General features: G+C 40.8%; 1 protein-coding gene across 1 annotated transcript in view; it reads left to right on the top strand.

Annotated features, from left to right (window-relative positions):
- Positions 1-298: 298 nt before the first annotated feature.
- Positions 299-23,893, top strand: part of LOC100836933 (BEACH domain-containing protein B) — a 30,503-nt gene continuing 6,908 nt past the window's right edge. The window contains exons 1-28 of the mRNA XM_024459673.1: positions 299-740; positions 2,195-2,258; positions 2,989-3,193; positions 4,162-4,335; positions 4,507-4,827; positions 5,595-5,814; positions 6,614-6,667; positions 6,947-7,351; positions 7,771-8,095; positions 8,222-8,683; positions 8,773-8,931; positions 9,046-9,195; positions 9,274-9,429; positions 9,544-9,585; positions 9,694-10,038; positions 10,821-10,994; positions 12,583-12,743; positions 15,856-16,144; positions 16,821-17,223; positions 17,327-17,663; positions 17,866-18,054; positions 19,656-19,920; positions 20,017-20,220; positions 20,430-20,651; positions 20,753-20,929; positions 21,014-21,126; positions 22,951-23,406; positions 23,476-23,686. Coding sequence (XP_024315441.1) covers positions 595-740; positions 2,195-2,258; positions 2,989-3,193; positions 4,162-4,335; positions 4,507-4,827; positions 5,595-5,814; positions 6,614-6,667; positions 6,947-7,351; positions 7,771-8,095; positions 8,222-8,683; positions 8,773-8,931; positions 9,046-9,195; positions 9,274-9,429; positions 9,544-9,585; positions 9,694-10,038; positions 10,821-10,994; positions 12,583-12,743; positions 15,856-16,144; positions 16,821-17,223; positions 17,327-17,663; positions 17,866-18,054; positions 19,656-19,920; positions 20,017-20,220; positions 20,430-20,651; positions 20,753-20,929; positions 21,014-21,126; positions 22,951-23,406; positions 23,476-23,686 — 6,429 coding nt within the window. The 5' untranslated portion in view covers positions 299-594. The remainder of the gene's footprint in view (positions 741-2,194; positions 2,259-2,988; positions 3,194-4,161; positions 4,336-4,506; positions 4,828-5,594; positions 5,815-6,613; positions 6,668-6,946; positions 7,352-7,770; positions 8,096-8,221; positions 8,684-8,772; positions 8,932-9,045; positions 9,196-9,273; positions 9,430-9,543; positions 9,586-9,693; positions 10,039-10,820; positions 10,995-12,582; positions 12,744-15,855; positions 16,145-16,820; positions 17,224-17,326; positions 17,664-17,865; positions 18,055-19,655; positions 19,921-20,016; positions 20,221-20,429; positions 20,652-20,752; positions 20,930-21,013; positions 21,127-22,950; positions 23,407-23,475; positions 23,687-23,893) is intronic.

Here is a 23,893-nt window from a genome sequence, read left to right on the forward strand (position 1 = left end):
ACCAAACAGGTTTTCTCAGGATAAGGGTTTAATTGATCGGGATTAGTAAGTTCAAGGGCCTAAACAGGGATTGTTAGGGTTTGAATCAGACAATTTCTGCAAGTATAAGGTTTCTCCGAAAGAAATAATCAGTCGCAACTGTTGCCGTCGCTCGCAAAGGTTACAAGACGTACAGACGTGTAGCGTAAAGCTTGTGAGGCGCAAACGCGAAGGGGAGCAATCGGCTTGAAATAGCAAACGGATTAGAGGCTACTTTTGCAAAACTCCCCCTACACTTCTCCTTCATCCCCTAAATCACCAGCCCCCAAATGGCCAAATCACAATCCCCCTCGTCCATCCCTCCATTTCGCGGGTCTAAACATAGGCGAAGCTCGACGCACGCGCCGCGTGCACCCCGCGCGCACACACACGCGATCGGAGGAATTTTGGTCTCTCACGATCTCGCCCGACGCGATCGGCGATCCCCGCTCCCCCCCTCCACCTCCACTCCACGTCGAGATCCCATTTCGGATTCGACTCGAATCCTCTAGGTTTGCTCGCCGCCGGTGGTGATGCGCTGCTCCTGCTGCTGCTGGTAGGCTCGGGTCGGAGGCGATGAACATTGTGCGGGGCGTCGCCGATCTCCTCCGCAAGTCGCCGAATCCCGTCGCGCCGCCCACGCCCGTCACCCCCTCCGTCCGCGGCGGCTCCTTCCGCGGCGCCGACATCGACGACGCTCCCGCGCCCCGCGTGGTCTTCGGGTACGTATGTTTGATCACACCCGCTCATTCTCCTCCCGCATTGGCTCCAATTTAGCGTGCGTGTTCCCAGTTGCCCATGACCTAATCTCCAGTTCCCCGAAAAAAGAAGACCTAACCCCCAGAGCTGGCGTTCGTAAATTTCGCATGCGATGTCCCGCTGTCGGTTGTCACAGCAATTGCGTGTGCGTGTTCATGTACTGTGGAAATGCATGTGTTGGGATTAACTCACTGTGGGTTCATAGTAGTAATAGGGCTTTTGTTTCAGCCCAGCTATGAGATTTATTCACGAACTGTTATCTACTGCTTCGAGTTTTTTTGTTGAGGGAAATCTACTGCTTCGAGTTGTTTAGATGATTATAAAAATGATTTACATTGAGCGTGCAACTATGGCTACAGTGGAGCAAGTGCTTATGTTAATTCATGATACAAAAAGCATTAAATTAAACTAGCTTTGTTTTTTCGGTTTCCATGAAATCCGGTGAAATGAGCCTCCCTCCCAGTCCCTTCTTATTGGACGAGTAGCATAGGTAGATGAAACAACAATATTACTCCCTCCGTTCCATAAAGGTTGGCACGATTTTGAACGAAGGAGTATATGCCTTCAATAAGATTGCATGGAACAGCACACCAAATGCTGTCCAGTCAGGCAATTTCTAAATATTCTGTTTAGTCTGCCTGACACATCAAGTGTTATGTCTGACATACTATCATATTATTGGTCCATGGTATCTAACATGTTTTTTACGGACTACGGTAACTGTAAGGATTATAGATAAAAGTTTTTGGAATGGCGTGATTATAGATAAATCTAGAGACAAATACATTTTGGGTCCCTCAACCGTCCGCAGAGTTCACTTTTGGTCTCTTATCTTTTTTCCTTATATCTTTGGTCCCTCATCTTTCTAAACCGACAAACTTGTCCCTTACCTGCCCAAAGCAGTACCCTAGCTTATGTGCCTTTTCTTTTGGCTGACCTACCACGCGTCTGTCCAAGTTGGTGCTATGGCCACATCAGCACATGACTGAAGAAACACACAATATTTTTTCTGACGAAGGTGGCAGCTCCGCTTCAATTAATTAAGATAAAACACACACAATACGAAAAACAGGGGAGAGGCATGTGCCATGTGGTGATGCGGAGCTCGAACTCGCCAGAGCTAGAGGGGAGAAGAGCACCTCGTGAGGACGAAAGGGAAATCAGGAGGAAAAGAAGAAGCTAACATGGAGGGCCACATGGCAAGTCGGGTCAAAGACGAGGAAACCACTTTGGGTCGGGTGAGGGACCAAACTTATCCATTTTTGGAAGAAGAGGGACCAAACTTTCCAAACAGTTGAGGGACAGAAAACTAGAAAAGAGAAAACATACTTATCTCTGAAGTCTATTATCGAATCACTTGATTTTATCTGCACATCAGCATGAATATTTCTTCTCAGAATTTGTCTTCTGGTTTTAGTGATAGCCCGGAGGAGGGAGTCTTAAACACACTTTGGCAGAAGTATGAGAATGCCCTTGATAAGGTATTTCCCTGAATCTTGCCAGTTCCTTTTCAAACACTAATGATTAGGATCGTAGACTATATAAAAATATTGTGTCTCAAACGTTTGGTAGATGTATTTTCTCCATGCTTTGATGTAATGTAAAAGGATTAAAGGGCTAGGGATATTTAATTTAGCGTGTGTTCTGATTCTTATGCATGGCATGGCCGAGTAATTGCCTGTCCAAGTGCAATGTGTGAGAAATGCCAAATACACGGACTAAAAATAGACAAACATATATTTTAAAGCAAAAAGCGAAGTTTAATACTTATGTTTAGCTGTGTTTACTTCTTACTTCTTAATAATCATTTTGCTCAGTGGGCCTAGAGTTAGCTTGTGTGTAACAATGTTGAATGCTTTACAAAAAAAACATGTTTCTTATTCAACTTTCAAGTCAAGTTAGACTTTTTTTCTCTGAACAAAGTCAAGTTTAACTTCGAATTAGGAACTACTCCCAATATGACGATAGGTATACATGTGTTGTTACAAGTTATATTGTACAAGTTTCTTTATCTACAAGTGTGAGGTTGGTAACAAGAATGATTGCTAAATGGGATTAGATTTCTATCAAGAATTAGACACAGCTGTACTCATTTGTGCTTTATAATTTGCTATCCAAGTATCTTTCTTTGTTGCTCCATTAGCAATCCAGTCAGTATTATCTAATTGTGCAGTACTATATCTTGTATCTCTATGTAATAAATTTTTACAGGATGAAAAGGAGAAATCCCTGCAAATTTTTCTGTTACAATTTGTACAAACATTCAGAGATTGGGGTCCATACCATATTGAGCAATTGGTTGATCAAGAATTAGGATCTGATGAAACAGTCGTCGGATGCTCTCACGGGCATCCTTCTGAGGTCATTCTTATTTTGATTCAGGAAATTTCACTAATAACGTCAACTATCACCGAAAGTAAGTGGCTATATTATATGATGAGTATCTATCGTGGGATGCAGCTCTAGTTCTCTTCAGTGCGATCTTGATGTTTGTGAATTCTTCTTTGCTTGTGGTACTGCATAACATCCCACCTACTACTATCTGATCATGCAATATATTTACATGTTATGTTGAACTACATTAATGCAGTGAGGAAGTGAGCCTTGGTTGGGGGACTGGATGCACAATCCCACCACCTGGGTTCAAGTCCTCAAGGATGCAAATTTAGGTTCCTATTTATACTGCAGGGGTTTCCCTTACAGTTTTCTTTCAAAAAACAAAACAGATACCCAGTGACAGCCCTATAAGAAATGGCCATGCACTCTCCTGTAGTCCTATTAATGGACATACTACAGTCACCTAGGCCCTTTCAGAGCATTAGTCCAATATTAAACTCTTGATTCTCTCAGTGAACAGATATTTGAAAATGGATTCTCCTGAGACTGGGGACAGTTTTAGTGGCGTAATTAAAATAAAAGTGAGCTAACTAACTTGCTTCCATTTGTCGACTACCTGTCACTTCTTTTGTCTAGCCAATTCGCTTATAACTAGTTTGCCATTGTTGTGCAGTGGTGTGTTGTGCTCCGTTGTGGAATCTTTTGTTGTTATGGGCTTATGGCTCTAAGGATGGTCTTTATGTAGCTAGTCTATCAAAAATAGAGTTTCTTCCAAAATGGCAGTGCTACACAAAATTTAGCATTAATCAACGCAGACACACACAAAAGGGAATCAACATTTATGTCATGCGTGAACACTTCCTGCGCTACAGTATCGCTGCAATACTCACTACACAACAATTTATCTGCAGGCAACACAGTGTGTGGTCTAGAATACTTGCTGTGAATGATACATTGAGGACTGTTGATTTTGTGATGATGCTATTTTTGCTTTTGGCAGTTATTGTGATAAATGGGATCACATTTGCTCTTGTCTTGCATTATTAGGTGGCACCAGTCCAGAATCTTCTCCGAAGCATTCAGACCAGCCAGAACCCCTGGAATTAAGCGCTGAAAGATTACATGTTCTTGAGTGCCTGGCTATTCTGACTCGCTCCGTGCATAACTGTAGAGTATTTAGCTATTATGGTGGTGTGCAGAAGGTTACTTCTCTACTAAAAGGTAGCAAATTTTTTCAGGTGCTGATCACTCATTCTAAGAGATATCTTCTGGGTGCTGGATTCTCGTTATGTTTTTTTTTACTCGTTAGCTTAACTATGCTTTCCTGAATCTGATTTTGATGGATTATTATCAAATATTTTTAAATAACTCTTTTGTCTTTGTTATACTCAGCTGCAGTTGATCAGCTCAAAACCTTGAACAGCCTGCACGCTGTAGATGACCAATCTTCAGGTCAAGCGGTAGAAAATACAAGGATGATGCTGAAGATACTCATATGCATAATCACAATAATTTCAAATTTCATAAAGTTGGAGCCAACTGTTACAAGGGATCCCCGCTTTGTCGACACCACTAAATATGCCCGATCAAACAGTCATTTGACTGCAGTTACTACAAGTACTTCAGAGAACTCCATTTCTGACGCACTTCAACATTGGCAGCAAAAGGCAATTGTTCTTGTGGTGGAAGCTGGTTGTGTCAACCGGTTAGTAGGTAAAATTGCCCTTTGGCTGTCTATTGAAATCGAATACCATAAGTTCTGCTTATTTGTCTTTAAAACTACATTAATGCAGTAGTATCTACTATCTACTATTCTACTTTACTGGTTTGTCATTTAAAGCCTGTTTGCTCGAAAATTCACCAGGATGCCTAGTAAAATTAATTTCATTCCATGGTTTTTTACTCTCTGGGCAATAGATTCTCGAAGTATCAAAAGATGATGATTAAAGGTAGGTTGTTAGCATGCTTATGTTAATAACTTCTCATCAGTGATCTCTGTAGTAACTTTTGAACTAATCGAGCACTTAGGAATAATATCATGCATGTGAGAGAATCCTGATGTACCAAGGGAGTTTGATAACAGAAAAGAGCATAGACATTGTCTGCAGACTTCACTGCTTATTCATGTCAGCTTTGTATTGGTAGAAAAAAAACACAGTTCTAGTTCAGTAATAGTTCTAAATTAGACAATTAAATTAAGCTGGGAAAGATAGGTTTGTTTTGATTAATAAACACAACTTTATACCACTGGACGTGTATGAGGTTCTAAGAAGAAACCAGAGGTCTGCTGCAACACCATGGACCACAAATAATGCATGTCAAAAGATGTTTGCCAGTGGATCTATCTGAAGTTGATCATAGGGGTGTTGTTAAATTTGTACCATGTTTACCTGTGGATCTATCTGAAGTTTACAATGTGGTCATAGGGCTATTATTAAATTTCTACCATTTTTTTTATAAATATAAAAGTGTTACTGCAGAACTCTTACGGGTCATTCAGAGGCTGAATTTGAAAGAGCAGTGGACTGATCTCTCACTTCATTTTACCACTTTGTGCACTCTGCGATCGACTATATCTGGTACCCGTGCACAGAATCATTTCAGAAGCATAGGTGGGCTGGAAATTTTACTGGATGGGCTAGGGCTTCCTTCAAATAAATTTTCAGTTTCGAAGCATTCATCCATCTCAAAAGATGAAAGGTGCACCTTTGAGAGCCTAGAGTACTTCTGTTTGTCATGGCGTGCTTCCTTTCCTTGTTCTCTCATATTGTACTCAGAATGGAAAATACTCCGTGTAAGGGAAAAACTAGTTATATACATAAGAGTTTTCTAGATCAAGTAAAACTATATTGCAAAACAGAGCAGTGCTTTTGCAAGAAAAAAGAGACCTGAAATTTATGTTGAAGTTTTTCTTGAACAAAATTTATTTTGAAGTTAAAGTTTGAAAACATCATTTGCTTAAATTTGACATTCAAGAACAATATTTATGTGAAAGTCACATGTCCATACTCAAAATGCACACTACAATTTACTTGACATTGCTAAGTTTGACATTTTCATTTTGGAATGTCAATATCAAAACATTAGTTTCATCTATGATTTCAATTTTCTAATTTGATATCTAATTTTTTCTGACAAACTTATAGAGCACAATGGTTGAAACTTTGGAACATAAAGTCACGCTTCTTTAAAGAAAATACTGGATTTGGTATCTTCAACATGTATTTCTTTAGTCAACATTAATTATATTCTGCCAATTACTCGTCCAACTTTTGTGGGCATTTTCCATGTTCTATTACGCATGAAAGTTTTGTAATGAGCAACTTTTTTTTTGAAAATCTGCAATGATATTCTATCATTCACCCTCTATATCATGAAAGTTTTGCAGTGAAAAATAAATGTCAAGCTGCTAGCTTAAGAGTTCAGCTTTGTTATGCTAGCATTCAGCTCCTATATTCTATCCCTGCATTTATGTTCTGACATTGCCATGCTTTTATAGGGGTGAAATTCTTCTGCTCCAGATACTTTATTTGGAAATTATGAGCGAGGCAGTGTATCCTGTGCTCTAAACCACTTTTAATTGGTAATTAAAGTTTGTTTTGCAACTTCCAGAATATTAATATACTTATCTAAAAATGAAGAATATCAATATACTGTGCCAATACTTAATTTAAGTAAATTTTGGTCGTATGGTTCATACCATGGGGACAAATTGACTTGCTATTCACTACACTCTACTTTCAATGAAATTGAAGAATTTAGTAATGTATCTGAACTTTGATATTATACTACTTCAGCATTTCCCCATATTTGGTCCTTGACTGCTATTCAGATTTGGCAATGTCAGCAATTTGCAATTTTTATGCGAAAATGCATGGGTGCATAAATTTGCAAACAGCATCAGTTGGCCTGCATTTATGATTCAGGAGTTTCATCGGCAAAAGGATAACACCAGGACTTCTCTCGCACTAGATTCTATCTCTGGTCCAATTCATTTTCTTGATATAACAGAATGGAATGACTATTCTGTAAAGTTGAGCACCACACTTTGCTCTTTTATTCTCCCCTCAAACATTGTGAAATGCTGCTCTGATGAAATAGCTATCAGCCAAATTTCTGTCACCATCCCATCAGCTTATCAGGAGCAGTCTGTGAGATGGATGATAAGGGTTCTCCTAACAGTCTTTCTATGCATCAAAGCTTGTACCAGTGAAACTGAATTACCAAACCATATAAAGTAAGTTTTTTAAATGGACTGGCATGGATCTCCTTTTCAGCTAGAATAGTTACCTTTCCTTTGTTCAATACTATCTATATGCTTCCTTTTGCTCTATGGAAGATTTTCTCAGATTATCTATTTTAACAACCATGGGAGTTCAATTAAAATCTTCACATGCAAATGATCAGTCTTTCAGTCAATTGTGACTTCACTAAATTAGTTGTTATTCATCAAGTGACTAGCAATATTCTGAAGTACATTGCAACTGCTGAATGTGCAATGGACTAATGTGATGCAGTAGTACCCGTTGTATAAGCATGACTATTTCTGAGTCAAGTCAATGAACATCTGTATATTGAAACTTTGAACAGAACTTTTTTTTTTCTCATCTCCTTTGATGACAAATTGATCCCTCTATGATGTGGCTCATGCTCCAGGATATTAGCCAAAACCATTCAACTTTACATGATCCGTACATTCAGAAGGGTTCTTGTTTCAGCACCAGCTCTACTCACAGCGTTTCGAGAGGAAGGTGTATGGGACTTGATATTCTCCGAAGATTGTTTCTACATTGGGTCATCTGTTTCTGTGGAAGACATCCAATTTCACATTGTTAGAGAGGATCAAAATGACAATGTTAAAAATAATAGGAAAGCAACTAATTATGAAAGCTCATATAGAACTGATGTTAACATTCTTCAAGTGGAAGCTATCTCCTTCCTGGAGTTCGCTGCAACAATGAATGAAAACACGTATAACCTGGTAACTGTTTTTCTCCTTTAGTACTTATATGTTGATTATTTTACCAATAATAAATGATACATTATTTCTTTTGATTTTTTTCTTTCTAATAGCCTTCTTTTTTTATATTCCCTTTGTTCTTTGTAGCCAGAATGCTCAGCACTACTAGATGCACTTGAGCATGGCGTTTCTGATGCAGTGGTGACCAGCATTCTTCTAAAATGTTTTCGTGTTATTCTACAACTTGCAACAGAACAAACTCTAGCTTCAATCAAGTCATTGGATGCAATTACTAGAGTCCTTAAGGTTGCATGCTATCAGGCACAAGGACTTCAAAACTCTAGGGCTTTGCCTCGTCCTGACATTATCATCACCACAGAAGGTTCTCAGAAAAAAAATACTGAGATGAGTTTACCTGAGGACAGAGCAGATCACACTCTTAAATGTCTAGAATTAGGTTTGAGCCTCCTTAAGGATTATGTCACTATATCTAGCGATGGAAGAATTCTGGTTTTGCACAATGGGGAATGTATTGAGTGTTTATTCAATTTATTCCAAGAAGAGAACCTCCGGAAGCATGTACTGGAGCAAGTGCTTGCCTTATTTAGGGTAAAACTGTGTTTATCTCAAATTCTCCTCCTGTTAGTCTTGCTGTTAACGTTTGGAGCTAAAATATTGTGATTATTTATTACAACCAGTTGCCTCCAACCTCAGCACAAGATCATGCTGCAAAGTTGCAGCTATGCTCCAAATATTTGGAGAACTTCACTCAAGCAAATGAAAAGGAAAAGGTGAACTCAGAATTGTTAATTGATCTACTGGTCAGCATGAGAGAGATCATTTTGATGGATCGTGTGGTAAGTTTCCATATGTATATCTTTACACATAGCAGTTTACAATGACAATAGTGTTTGCCTCCTGCCATAAATGACACTGTTTACAAATATACTTCTGTAATCCATTTTGCTTAGTACTATCAAAATTTATTTCGCAATGGAGGGTGCTTTCTGCACATTATCTCTTTATTGAATGGAACTTTCGACGAGGCAACTTGTGAGCGCTTGGTCCTTAACGTCCTTGAGACATTAACCTTATTACTTGAAGGAAATAATGCTTCCAAGGTAATCATATTGGTGTATATTGTTTTATGCAATAGCTTCTTCTGATGTGCTAATAAATCTTGGTTTTGTCTTGTCTAGGCTGCTTTCAGAATGCTAGTTGGTGTGGGTTATCAAACACTACAGAGCATGCTATTGGATTTTTACAAATGGTTGCCAAGTGAGCGGCTCTTGGGTGCATTGCTTAGTATGCTAGTTGATGGGAAGTTTGAGATAAATGAGAAAACAACAATAAAGGCTAGTAATTACCATATGCTTGAACCATTTTAACATTATTTTAGGATCTATTTAATTTTTATGCGCTCCATTCTTTGATTATTATCACAAGTGTTTTCTTAATTTATTTCTCAGAATGAAGATGTTGTGGTGTTATTTCTGAACGTTTTACAAAAGGTTCTCTCTCTCTCACACACACACAAACAGATATGTGACTGCCATCCTTTGATAAATTAAATCAATATGTTTTGCATTTTTGTAACATCACCTATTTCTGATCGGCAGAGCAGCACATCACTTCAACATTATGGGCTTGTTGTCTTGCAGCAGTTGCTCAAGCAGTCCATTACAAATAGAACCTACTGTTTCAGAGCAGGGTTGCTTAGTGTTCTTCTTGATTGGTTTTCAACTGAGGAAAATGATGACACAGTTCTCGGAATTGCAGAGTTGATTCAGATAATTGGTGCACACAGTATATGTGGGAAGGATATTAGGAAAATCTTTGCCCTCTTACGTAGCGAGAAGATTGGTGCCAAGCAAAAGCACACTTCTTTGCTTTTGACAAGTCTCAGCCACATGCTCAAGGAAAAGGGTCCAGAAGCTTTTTTTGAATTCAGTGGCCATGATTCTGTGAGTCCTGTCATATTTATTTGGCTATTTAGAATTTATTTTTCTTCAGATTCATTGTTTAAATGACAACCGGTTGCCAAGTTTTGAACTCTGGTGTTCATGGGTCCAAAGTGGGGTTTTTCACACTGAGCTTTGGGTGGCGGGAAGTGTGCGGGTGGGTGGGGGCACTAAGAAGGTGTGGGAAAGCAACCATGAGAACAAGCTATGTGGGTTTCCAGATAATCTCCCAAACGTTTTTGGGGTGAAATGATGGCACTTTAATCTTGCCTCCCTCCTTTTCAAGTTCCATAAGGAAGCCATGGTGTGGATGCGGGCTGGAGCTTTAGGTCTTAGGTTTGCTCTCCCCAGCACTTGGGATGCCAACCAGTTTATGTTTTCAGCTTGTTTGCTGTACCCTCCTGGCTTGTAAATACTACTATACCTTTTCAATATATTGAGATGCAAGGCTCTTGCCTTTTCTCGAAAATAACTATTTGCTATGAGTTAGGCATATGTTACCATGTGTTAAAGTAGCTTTTCTTTTGTCCCTCGGTTTATGAACCCTTTTGGGGTTAATTATGATGACACATTCTACTTTTGACAATGTTCTACCAATAACATTGTTTTATTTTTTTTCATGTTCATTTACCTTCTTTATGCGTCATACTCCCTCCGTTCCTAAATACTTGTCGCTGTTTTAGTGTTTGAGTGCAAACTTGCACTAAAACAGCAACAAGTATTTAGGAACGGAGGGAGTACTTTATCATGAAGTACAATATTTAATCTTTCTTTTTCCTTGACAGGGTATTGAAATAAAATCTCCATTTCAATGGCCTTACAATAGAGGGCTATCTTTTTCTTGCTGGTTAAGAGTAGAAAACTTCCCAGAAAATGGTATGATGGGCCTTTTCTCCTTTTTCACAGAAGATGGAAAGGGGTGTGCAGCAATGCTTAGCAAAAGTGCTTTAGTATATGAGGTAATTGTGTTTTTCTGCCATGGTTTGAGTCAATCAGGTACTTCATAATTGAGTTATTGTTGTGAAATAATTTATCAGATTTTACGTTCTATTAACTAGCATATCTATTTTTGTCCTATAAAATTATTACCAATCTCCACTTTTATACTAGATCAGTTGATCGGTTTCTGAACACAATTCATTGAACTTCCAGCTTGCAACACAACTGCATGGAAAATGACACAATAACAGCTTTGGAGATTTTACTAGTTCCATAAGCAATTTTAAGAAATCCCCTGGCTGCCTCTAAACCATCTTCCCTCATCTCAGGGCTTCGGTGGGAGCAGCAGGCCCGAGGATTCTCCTACGAGCCATTACTAACCCCATAGCATAACGTTATAAAGGGCATGGCCTAGTCTTAGGAATTACTCAAATTTACTCCCCTGAACCTGCAGAACAGTCCATATCTTCCTGAGCTAGAAAACAGGACATCCAACCGTTACACATCAAACACCTAAGCATTTAACCCTGCAGGATTGGTTTTGAAGCAGTTTTGCCACCATGGACACAACGTGGCTGACATGCCAGCCTGAAAAAAAAAAGAAGCCATGACGGCCAAATCTTTTTTTTCGAGGACATGCAGGAGAGCTGCATGTAATTATAATATTATGAGAAGTGTTCACAATGCCATGAGGGCACGACCACAAAAAGAAGAACAAGCTCTCACCAAGTGTCGACAGAAACAGAAACTTAAAAAGCCGGAGCAAGAAGCAACCACTCTAGACAAGCACAAAATCTACTGATGGCCAAATCAGGTGGCCGAATCTGAATCAGAAACAGATGGCCAAAATCTTTCCCTCCCTCCCTCTGTGAATTCTCTACTCCACTGGTATAAAAGGAGGCAGTGAAGAACTTTTTGGTGACAAGTATATCGACGGGCTACTATGATGTCACCAAGCTCAACTTGGGTGGCAGAGTGATTTTTTTTTATTTGCGTTTCTCACCACATGCCGGTCCATGTGCCGAAAGTAGATCCTATCACCTTTCACCGTGGAAAAAACATTTCTACAAAGTAGCCTTAGCGTTCCGTGATTAATTTACAGGTTTAGTGATTAATTGGACTTTTGTGGGGGTTCAGGGGGGCAATTGACAAATTATTAGACTTATCCCGCTTAGAAATGTTAAATGTTTGGTCTAAGAGTGTGCTTGGTTTGATGCCCCATTTGTCAATGCCAATAATTTGGCAAGCCAATTTTTGGCAAAGCTAAAACTTGCCAATGATTGGCAATATTGGCTAGCACTTGGTTGCTAGCCAGTTTTTATGCCAATAGAGAGAAGGGTCTGGGCTATTAGATGGGGGTTTGACCATGAATTGTCTTTCCAATCGACAGACAACGGGTTGGGCATAACCAAAAGTTGGCATTGGCAAACGGGCCGCACATCAAGCACACCATAAATCTGGACAGCAGGCATTCCAGATGATGTTGGTACTTCATGCTTGTTTCCCCCCCATAGTAGCTGTATATATCTTGGCCTTAGACCATGCATTTTGTCACTGTCACTGAAATTATGTGCTATGCTAAAGTCTGCTCTTGCCCTGTTTTGGCAGTCTATCAACCAAAAGCATCAGTCTGTTCTGTTACAACTCAACCTCCCACCAAAGGAGTGGAGGTTCCTTTCTGTTACTCATACAATAGGAAGAGCTTTCTCTGGAGGAAGCCAGCTGAGGTGTTATGTTGATGGGGAGCTAGTATCATCCGAGAAGTGTAGGTGAGCAAATAATTCTGCATTTATAGTTTACAACAATTTTTAAATTTATCTTTGTCACATCGAGGTACAATATACACACGAGTGTTTATATTTAGGTTGAGCAAATAATTGCAGCAGCTCTATGAGCTGAGGGGTCACGGGTTTCATGTCCTGAATCAAGCCCTGCTAACCCTTTTTCCGAAGAAACCTGACGCTGATTGCCTCAGCGACTTCAGGTCAATCAGCCTCATACACATCATGAGCAAGCTGTTTGCGAAGCTCCTACCCATGCATTTGGCACCAACACTTAGCGCACTGGTCTCACGCAACCAGAGCGCGTTCACTGTAGGACGCAGCCTGCACGACAACTTCGTGCGGGTGCAGCTATCCGCGTGGCTTCTTCATCAATTCAAACTCCAGCGGATGGCCGGACGCTCCTCGAGCTTGACCTCGCTTAGAGGTGCAAATGGGACTCTACTTAGTTCAACCAAATGAACTAAAATTTTAAAATCACATCACTTTTTGGAAAACTAGTTCATTTGTTTGAACCAAAGATAGTACCCTCAGGGTCACCTTTTTGCACTTCTAACCTCACGAAGTCCTTTGATTCTGTTTGTTGAGCTTTTATTCTGGAGGTTTTGCGGCGCTATGGTTTTGGAGAAAGATGGTGCGGCTGGTTATGCATCTTGTGGTCTTCTGCCAGCAGGCTGGTCATGATCAACGGCGTGCCCGGCGCCCCGATTTGGCTCCGAAAGGGCCTGCGGCAAGGGGATCCCTCTCACCGCAAGTCTGCTTGATCGTTGTGGACACACAGCTGCCTCATACGGTCATTCCCCACGCCTTGGATTACGGCTTTCTTCACCAACTCCACCCGCGCAGGGACATACTGGCAGTATCCCTTTACGCTTACGATGTCGTTGCGCTCTTCCACTCATCCAGGCATGATCTTGTGCGGTGAAGGGCCTTCTCCTGGCGTTCAGTGTTGCCTCAGACCTTGTCACTAACCCTGCCAAGAGCTCTGCATCTCCCATTAATTGCGGCGTTGAGAACATCGAGGAGATTATCTGGTGTGGCTGCCAACTCACTGAGTTCCCATTCAGGTTGGCATCTCTCTCACTGTCAGGTGCCCAATGTGCCTGCAACTCCAGCCGCTTCTGCAGTGCATTGCCAACAGGTTGCCAACTCTTGGAAGACACAGTTTCCACTAACTCTTGGTGCCCCCCCCCCCCCCCCCCCCCCCCTCACGCACACCCACACACAGAGAAGAAGCTCATCGAGCAAGTCAAACAAGATCAGTGATTTCACCTGGGCTGGGCACAAGGAGGCTAATGGCAGCAATTGTCTTGTGAATTGGAGCGGGTCTGCGTCCAAATGAGCTTGGATGACTCGGCATTTTGGACCTATACAAATTGGGCATGGTGCTCTGTTCTTTGCCGCCTCAACCTTCCCCAAGCTTGGCAATGGCGAGACAAGCCACTTCTGGATGGACCGCTGGTTAGATGTGCATGTGCTGATGGAGACCGCACCGGCAATTCTCACCAAGTTTCCCAAGCGAAGGTGAAAACCCCACACTTTTGGTGTGGATCGTCCGTGGTCTTGTGGGTTGTCCGTGCAGCGGTCTATCGTGAATTGGTGGTGTTGAAGCTGTAGCTGGTAGGGTTTCTATTTATCTGCTTGTGGTGAAGTCGGAGTCGCCGGTCCGGAGGGCTGTTGTCGATGACGATGACACCGGTTGACGTGCTAGGTGCCTCTGGTGCCGGCGATGGTGCCTCGCGGAAGGTGGTTCAATGTTCAGAGATCTCCAGCACAAGGTCTGCGTATCTCCCTTTCCGAGCTTGTCCTCAGAATCGGAGCCGCCTTGTCCTTGACGTGTTGGCCGGCTGTTTGGCATAGGCTAGCGTGGGCTTTCTGCAACCGCACGGGGAGGATTTGTTGGTGGTCGTTTGTGGTGAAGTCAGAGTCGTCAGCTCGAGGAGTGATCTGTGATGACGATGGCACGTGCGTGCGGCTTTGACGTTCCTTATCGTTGGTGTGTATGGAGTGCGTGTTGGTAGCCAGGCCTGCTGGTGTTGTCCGGGGTGTTTGTGGGTGTGTTTGTAACGGTTTTCGTCCAGTTTTCCGTTAATTAACTGGACATCTTTCTTCTCTGTCTCTATTAATAAAATGTGGCAATTTTTTTGCCTTCGTTTTGAGAAAAAGAAGCAGCCCACACTGCGGCACAGGGTCTGCAGAACAGGACTTGGATTGACGACATTCTCAGCAGCCTTTCCTTAGTGGAGGCAACAGTTTGTGGTGCTCTGACACGCGATTGCTGCAGCCCACCTCAGGATGATTCTGACTTTCTCGTTTGGCATCAGAGTAGAATCCTAACTCTGCTCAATGATTGCTACAGGGAAACCTTACATGGCTAAGTTTACTGCAGGTCCTGGAAGCCGACTTGGAAGTCGTGGGCTCCAGAAGAGGTGAGGTTCTTCTGGCTAGCCCGCATGGACCATTGCTGGATGGCTGAGAGACCACGCGTAGAGGCCTACCACCCAGCCCGACCTCCCTGCTTTGTGGGCAAACCCTGGAGATGATGCAGCATCTGTTGGTGGACTGCTCCTTTGCCAGAGAAATATTGCCAGAAGTTTCTCCTTGGTCAGAGCTTAGAGCCCCTATCCCTGGAGAAACTCTCATCGACGGGTGGCTCATCGCGAAGCAGAGGACTCTGAAAGGGCGACAAAGGGTCTTGCAAGTACAGTATTCCTTACAGATTGGATGGTTTGAAAGCAAAGGAATGCTTGCACTTTCCACAACAGTAATCCAGACTTCCGCAGTATGCTCAGTGATATCAAGGACGAGGTTCTGCTTGGATAAAAGCAGGAGCCGCCACGCTGGCAATTTTCCTGCCTGAGGGCTGGGATGTGCACTCAGCACCCTTGCGTTGTACTATTCCTTTTTTTGCTTTCGTGGTGTTCACTTGGGCCTGTAATTAACCTTTTTTTTCCTATCTATTTGATCCATCGAGACACAAAGCTTTTGCATTTTCTCGACAAAAAAGTTTTCTTAATAAGGGTTTTAATATATTATTGGCTTTTATTCATCCTTGATTATTTTTGCTTGTAACTTCGAAACTTATTATTGTTATTTTCAGGTACGCAAAAGTCAATGAGGTAATGACCCGCTGCACTATCGGTACACAATTGATACCTGTTGGTGAAGAACCTCTTTCTATTGGTTTCGAAAGGACTTTCGCATTTACTGGTCAAATGGGCCCAGTTTATGTGTTTTCTGATGCTCTCTCTTCAGAGCAAATAAAAGGCATATATAACCTGGGACCAAGTTATATGTACTCCTTCCATGGTGACGATTCACTCTATAGGGGAATTTTGGATGCAAGAGATGGCATTTCATCAAAGATAATTTTTGGTCTTAATGCACAGGTCCCGATTCTCTTCCCTGTTAAGAATGATACTGTACTTATTTCATCAAGTATAACACTCTGGTCCAAATAGTGTTTTCCCATGTGTGTAGTATATAGTAGGGGGAGTGGGATTAGCCCAGCAGGCAGAGTTTAAGTGAGAGTTTGGACCGCAATAGACCTAAAGTAATCAAACGTAGCGACTCCGGGCGAACCTTGTAGTGAGGAAGAAAGTCTGTGTATATATTAAGATAATGCAGGAAAGCTGGATGAGTTTATATTAAAGTAAAGTCTTACAGGGGGTCTCTAGGACCCCAGCAGCGAAAGAACAACAACAGCAGCAGCAGCAGCGAAAGAACGTAGAAGCACTAAGAGATTGCCTAGCACAACCTAGGGCTTAAGGGAGCTGAGCTTAAATCATGCCATGGCTTAAATGCTCCAGTATTAAACCAAGCTTGCTCTCCTTACGGATCAACCAGGTGACGAGGTTAACCACTTTGTCGAACCCTTCCTTCTCTGTAGGGAGTTTTGTCCTGAGTTGATCCTCCCATCTCCCAAGTTTGCCGTCAATTGTGGTGTAACATGTGTCTGAATTTGCTCCATGTTGGGCAAGTTTGGGCAGATTTTGGGCTCTTGGATGTTACATCAAAAGTTCAGATTGACTAATAGAATATTTTTCCTTTCCTCCATATCCCCAGGCCAGTGAGAGCAAGACTCTGTTCAGTGTGTCATCTGCTCTCGATAGTGCTGACAAAAGTACAGTTGAAGCAACAATCATCGGCGGGACAAAGTTATGCTCACGGCGCCTGCCGCAGGATATTATTTATTGCGTCGGTGGTGTCTCTGTATTTTTCCCTCTCTTCACTCAATTTTGTGATGTTGTATCTTGTCATACATCTGTCATCGATGATAAATTGGCAGCAGAGGTCATTGAGCTGGTCGCATCTGTTCTGGATGGAAATGTATCAAATCAACAACAGATGTATCTTCTTTCAGGATTATCTATTCTGGGTTTCTTGCTTCAAGCTGCTACACCTCAGCTGTTAAATATGAAAACACTTCCTGCAATGAAGTATATGTTTGATGTTCTAAGAAACTGCGGTATTCTCTCTCTCTCTCTCTCTCACGTGCTGAGTGTGGTCTTTTTGTCAGTGTATGATATTCGAAGCTGCACATTATTAAAAAACAATCTGTGCATCTTCAGGTATGTCAAAGGTTCTGCTGAAAGATGCTATTTCACAAGTTTATTTGAATCCAGAAATATGGTTATATGCAAGCTATGAAGTACAGAGAGATCTTTATATGTTCTTGATACAATATTTTGAAACTGACGGAAGGTTTTTACCGCTACTATGTGGACTCCCTAGAGTTATTGACATTGTGCGTCAATATTATTGGGAAAAGATAGATTCTAGGTATGTTGTCGGTTCCAAGCCATTGCTGCATCCAATTACGAAACAAGTTATTGGAGAGAGACCTAAGATAGAAGAAATCCGCAAGCTTCGACTTCTCCTTCTGAGCTTAGCAGAAATGAGCATAAAGTAAGTACGTCCAACTTCCAAAAAATCTTTTAGAGATGATTTGATGGTTTTCCTTCTACCCTCCCTTCTGCCTTTGCTTTCATATCCAGATATCTTCTAGGTGTCCTATCTATTTTTCCATTTTTTCTGCGCATCACATGGGAGCAATCTCTAAGTGTTTTTCGCAGACTTAGCTTGTAATGCAACAAACATTGATTTACAGGCTTAAAGTATCTCCTGATGATATACAAGCTCTTGTATCATTTTCTGAGAGGAGCCAAGATATAGCATGCATCGAGGACATACTGAATATGATCATTCATGCTCTTTCACACAGTTCACTTTTGTCATCCTTCTTGGAACATGTAAATGTTCTTGGTGGCTGTTGCATTTTCTTAAATCTTCTTAAGAGGTAATGTATTTTCATTGATTACTATCCAGAATTCCAGAGACAATTTCATTATGATAATCTAGTACCTTGTTCTAAGTAATACACTGCATATAAATTCTGATGTTGCTTTTCTTGCAAAGCAGACGTGCAAATCAGACACATGAAATGGTACTTGACCCTGGTTAGAAATTAAGTTGGTTGCTAGAGTAAAGTTATTAGCTGCTTGATAGCCTGCAAAACAACACAAAAATTCCAGAGATTATGACTATCTTTGACTTGATTATTTTGTTGTGCTGATTCCCGTCAGGACATTCCACAAGTTACTGAGAAGGAACAAAGAAATAGATTGTGTGAACCTCGGAGCAGAGTGATTGTTGAGGACAGTGAGAATACGTATCTCTTCGGTGTATAACACATGCCCCATTTAAGTCTTTGTTGTGCATGCTCTGTCTGTCCCTCGGTTGGTTTGGCTGGTGGTTTCAGTTGAGGAGTGTGCCACATGTGTGGTATCTAGGAGAATTTGTCTCCCTTGAGATCTATCTTTCTTAAATATTCTTAACAGCGACGTTAATGTTCAATGGCAGAGCAGATGCCGAGCCAGTAACTGCCGAGCTTGCCGGACGCAGAGCATAGATGGATTAAAATGGAAACGGATACAATGCAACGTTCCGTACCTAAGTATTGATTCAATTTGGGGTAGATGAGAGACGTAGAGATGATGGCGATGTCTTGTTAGCTTCTTGCAAAGAAGAATGGACCAGAACTATCCCATTAAATTTTCGGTAACCCCAAAATGCTGAAGCATCAGCATTTTTTGCATGATTGGGTGGTCCGGTCGATGAAGTAACATGTGAGTGAAAGAAATTGAAGGGGACAGATGAGGGGGTTTAGTATGACATGTGGGACCCATAGGGACCATCTTGGCTATTTCGTGCTGTTGACAAAGATGCCACATCAACTTAGCATAGATTTATTCTGGAAAAACGAACTGTAGACTTATTGTGATGCCACATCAGATCAAAACCGCTCAAACGAGGTCGAGGATAAAGTAAACTGTTTTCATAATTCATGGTTGTAATAGAGATGGTTCCCTAGTTTATGGTTGTAAATCTGAATTTTGCCAAAGTTCAAGTAAGTTCGAGTTTTTTTTTTTGCAAGGACCGTCCTGTTTCTGTTGGAATCTTTTTACGTAAATGTTGTATGAATTGCATCACTGAATTTTGTATATATTACTAGCATAGTGCCCGTGCTTTGCTACAGAATCACCAAGAGAAAATCTACATATAGCAATAAAAAATAATAGTTAGACTATGGAGCAATGCCATTAAACTATTTAAACTATTACTCAAGCTCATGGAGATTTGAGTGTAAAGGCAGCATAAGAATATTGGGGGAGGGAGTGTTATTGGTCTGCTTCTCTAACTCGCGGGTTTGCATGGTCCAACTTGCTAGGGCTGAGAAGGGAAGAATTAGGAAGGAGTGAATGGGCGACGACCAACTCCAAATTTTATAAGTAGGAAGATTATCATAATAAAACATGCCTTTGGGAAAGCTTACTATTGTTTAATATATCTTAACTCGTAAGTTCCCTTTTGGTCTATGTGACTTGGTTATTTTTTCAGGGAATTCGAACCAATCAGATTGTTGGGGCTTCAGCTTCTTGGAAAGCTCTTGGTTGGGATTCCATCTGAGAACAAAGAAGCAACATTATTTACCTCACCAATAGGACAATCTAGACCCTTCTCTGAGAACTTAAGAAAAGAAATAGCATCGGCACCTCAGTTGTTTTTTGATACAATATCGGAAAGGCTCTTGAAATTTCCACTCTCAGATAATTTGTGTGCAACTCTTTTCAATGTTCTTCTTGGTGGAACCAGTCCAAAACAGGTTATATTGCCAACTTCATGTCATATTACTATTTCATTTGTATTACTTTTACCATTGATACCCATAAATGTGATCTGCTGTTTCCCCTGTATATAGGTCCTACAGGAACATTTGCAATCCGATCCATCCAAGGATAGGAATTGCAATCCTTCAAGCTTGGTTTACTTTTCCGTTCCTCAGATTTTGGTCAGCATCTTCAAATATATGCAGTATTGCCAAGATTCTTCAGCACGCACAAGAATCTTAATCGACCTTCTTGGTCTACTCTATTCAAACCCTATAAACATTGAGGCCTTAATGGTACTGATTATTTTCTGAGATCTAACGACCTCGTTTTTTAGGCTTCTGTTCTACTTCTTTATTTGTTTCTGTTTTTTCAGTTTTGTTATTTGTTTTGGTTGGATTTTTTTAATTTTGCACCTTCTTGGTGCTCTTCTTCTAATGAAAAATGACGCGCATTTTGATCCATGTTTGAGAAAAAAAAACTTAGGCTGAAATGATTTTGTCAGGAGCATGGTTGGAACTCTTGGCTTGAGACATCAACAAATCTTGATGTAATTAAGGACCACAAATCAGTTTCTAAAGGTAAGCTGGACAATGTGGAGATCAATGAACTGATTCAAGTGAGGAATTTGTATTCCTTGGTCCTTTCATACTACCTGAGCTCTGTAAAAGGTGGCTGGCATCAACTTGAAGATACAGCTCATTTTTTTCTTTTGAAGTTTGACCAGGTTTGGTTTTATCTCTTTTGTTTATTCTACTTATATGAACAACTTGGTAGCATATATTTCTGTTTTGTTCTGACGCATTATTGTGATTCATTAACCTGCAGGGACAATTATCAAGTTCTTATTTTCTGCGGGACATACTCGATGATATTGTTGGCAGCCTGCTTCAGACATCTTTGGAAGAAAATATTTTCCTTTCGCAGCCATGCTGTGATAATGTCTTGCATCTTTTGAAGCTTATCCAGGAGTTGCTTGTCAATCAAATAGGAATTAAGCTCTTGGTAAACTTTGAAATATACTTCTATCAAACAGAAAGTAGATTATTGCCTATGTACATGTTGAATAATGTTTCTATTCTTCCACAGTTTCCGTCTCCTAGCACTACAGAGGAATCTTCATCCGATGACAAATGGAAAAATGATATTAAGTTTGCATTAAATGAAATTTTGAATGCTGAGAGCAATGGTCATTATAGAAGGTATTAGTACTTTAACTATGTTTCCTACATAATATGCTTAGTTACTATTGTTACATGCGTAAGTCTTGTGTAGCTAGTTGTGCAGTATTTGTACCTTGTATAGGGTGTTATTTGCATATTGTGCTCTACTCTTGCACACAAGGTTATCAGTATCAGTATACCAGGTGATGCCGTTTCTGGCAGCACTATCAGATCAGACCATATTGTGAAAATGCATCGGGTGGATTATCTATCACATGTAGGAAAATGTAGTAATGCAGTGTAACGGGCATGCTATTATGCGCCGTCATGCAAAATATCCTATGCTGGCCTAATAGTATGAGGTGTGCAAAACTACACATGTTTGCTCGTAAACCCGTCCTAGCAGTCGTAAAATCTTCCAGATTTTTGTGCCACGGTTTGGAGCGCATATCCAATCATAAATCTGTTCTACCTGGTTGTAAGCACTAAATAATAAACAACTGATGTAAAACCATAGTTGCAGATCATAAACATATTGCGCCCATCCATAATACCTTGGTATTCAATCATATATCCACATATGCATCTAGTTTGTTCTCCTCTGGCGCAGCGGCACCAGCAACCGGGTTGATCGTAAAACTAGAGATGCATATGGGTCACCATTAGGGTACCCTCCAATCCTACTTAGTTTAATCAAATGAACTAAAATTCCAAAGTCACATCACCTTTGGAAAACTAATTCATTTGTTTGAACGAAAAAGGCATGGAGGGTACTCTAATGATGACCAATTTGCATCTCTACATAAAACCTAGTTTTGTAGTGGTAAATGCACGTCTGAGGCGCCGACTGTCTTAAAAGATTGCTTCTAGTTGTATTTCAGTATCAAAGATGTGTTGGAGATCCTAGCTTCTTCCGGGCGAGGCAGAGTGGAGGCACAAGTAAAGTGTGTCGACTGTTGTAAAGAATCTTGTGCCTAGACGTGAAACCTTATTTTAGGATTGTTGACGTGCCAGAGAACATAGCTTCCTACGGTGAGTCAATGTCGGCGATGATATTGATCGTTAAACCCAGCATTAGGACCTTGGTCGACAACTTATACATAGTACATGGTTGAACTTTGTCATTCTGGTAACTACCCCGTGAAAGGTTGGTGCAAACTCAAACCAAGTTGAGACGTTTGATTGCAATTATGATCATCAATCACAACATATATCCTATGCAGACATACTGTTGATTCTGTTCTTCACTGGACTACCTTTTATATCCTTTTTCTCATTGGTGGCCATGAAACATATATCTTTATCCTAAAATGGGTGCAACTTCAATGGCGAATATCTTGGCATTGCCAGTCCATTGGACACAACAAAATCCGAGGCGCAGTCCTGGGCAACTGCTGGTGCGGCATGCCTCCAGCAGCTGCCTGCCGACCGCATCTAGTCTTTTGGCTGTGTGTGTGGTTTGCCTAGTTTTAGGCTTGTGTATAGGCCCTGCTTTTTTCCCTATCAATCTATGCATCAAGACACCAAGCTTTTGACATTTTATCCAAGGAAAAATATGTATTTTCATTAACATGCACCCCTAATATGTGCAATTTTTTATTAAATGCATATGTTGCTGCCATTGGTAGTTAAAACAATTCAATATTGACGCTTGGTGTATACACAACGTGAAGCTAATATATTAATTGCTAGGCTTCTCAAGCCTCAATGAGTTATATTTTTTGTTTTTCAGGTTCCTTGATAACCTTTTTTTTTCTAAACAAACACATGTGTTTTCGTACCCTTTCATTTGTTTTGAATTTTGTAAACTTTCTAAACTCGTAGTAGTGAACATTCACCCTTGATAAATATGTCAATTCTCAGTTTCCCTTGGAGGTCTTGCCAATTTGCTGATGGGGATGAGATAAGTGAGGATTGGTGGAGCTTCTTTGACAAGGTATGGAATATCATATGTGATTTGAATGGCAAAGGACCAAGCAAATTGGTTCCAAAGAGTCCAAATGTTGGAGTCCCATCTTTGGGGCAAAGGGCACGTGGACTGGTGGAGTCTCTGAATGTCCCTGCTGCAGAAATGGCTGCTGTTGTTGTGTCTGGAGGTATCGGTACTGCATTAGGTGCAAAAATGAATATATTTGCTGACAGAGCTACATTATTGAGGGAAGAGATACTCCCAAGAATTTTCTTCCACCTTGTAATTCTGTATCTCTGCAAAGCTGGATTAGAAAATGCATCCAAGTGTGTTCTACAGTTCATGTCATTGCTTCCTGTTCTTATTGCAGAAGATGAGCTAAGCAAAAACACACTGCATTTTTTAATATGGTACGTTTAAACTTTGAGCTTTCTTATAAATGCGTGCAAAACATTCTTCCAATTCTTTTGTTGGTACAGGTCCTTACTCATTGTACGATCTCAGTATGGGCAACTTGATGATGGAGCACGCTTCCATGTTTTATCACACTTGATTCTTGAAACTATCATATATGGCAAGTCCATGCTTGTTACTAATATCTTGGGCAGAGATGATTCCATGGATATCAACAGCAATCAAGAGGCCGGTTTCATTCTCAGTTTTATTCAGAAGGATCGTGTTCTTGCCACGGTTTGTTCCTTTATCCTTTTGTTTAGATTTGTCTAGAACCTTTTTGTTGTTATCTTAGAGATTTTTATCACTTCATTGAGTAGGATGTGTTTCAAGGGCCAGAACTTCTATCAACAGTGTTTATTGTCTGCATGTCTTTTCTGTATTCATCATTGTGTGGGGGGTTGGGCGGGGAATTGTGATAGATCATTCTTTATAAGTTCGGCA

This window comes from Brachypodium distachyon, chromosome 1 (assembly GCF_000005505.3).
Source record: "Brachypodium distachyon strain Bd21 chromosome 1, Brachypodium_distachyon_v3.0, whole genome shotgun sequence".
NCBI classification, from domain to species: Eukaryota; Viridiplantae; Streptophyta; class Magnoliopsida; order Poales; family Poaceae; genus Brachypodium; species Brachypodium distachyon.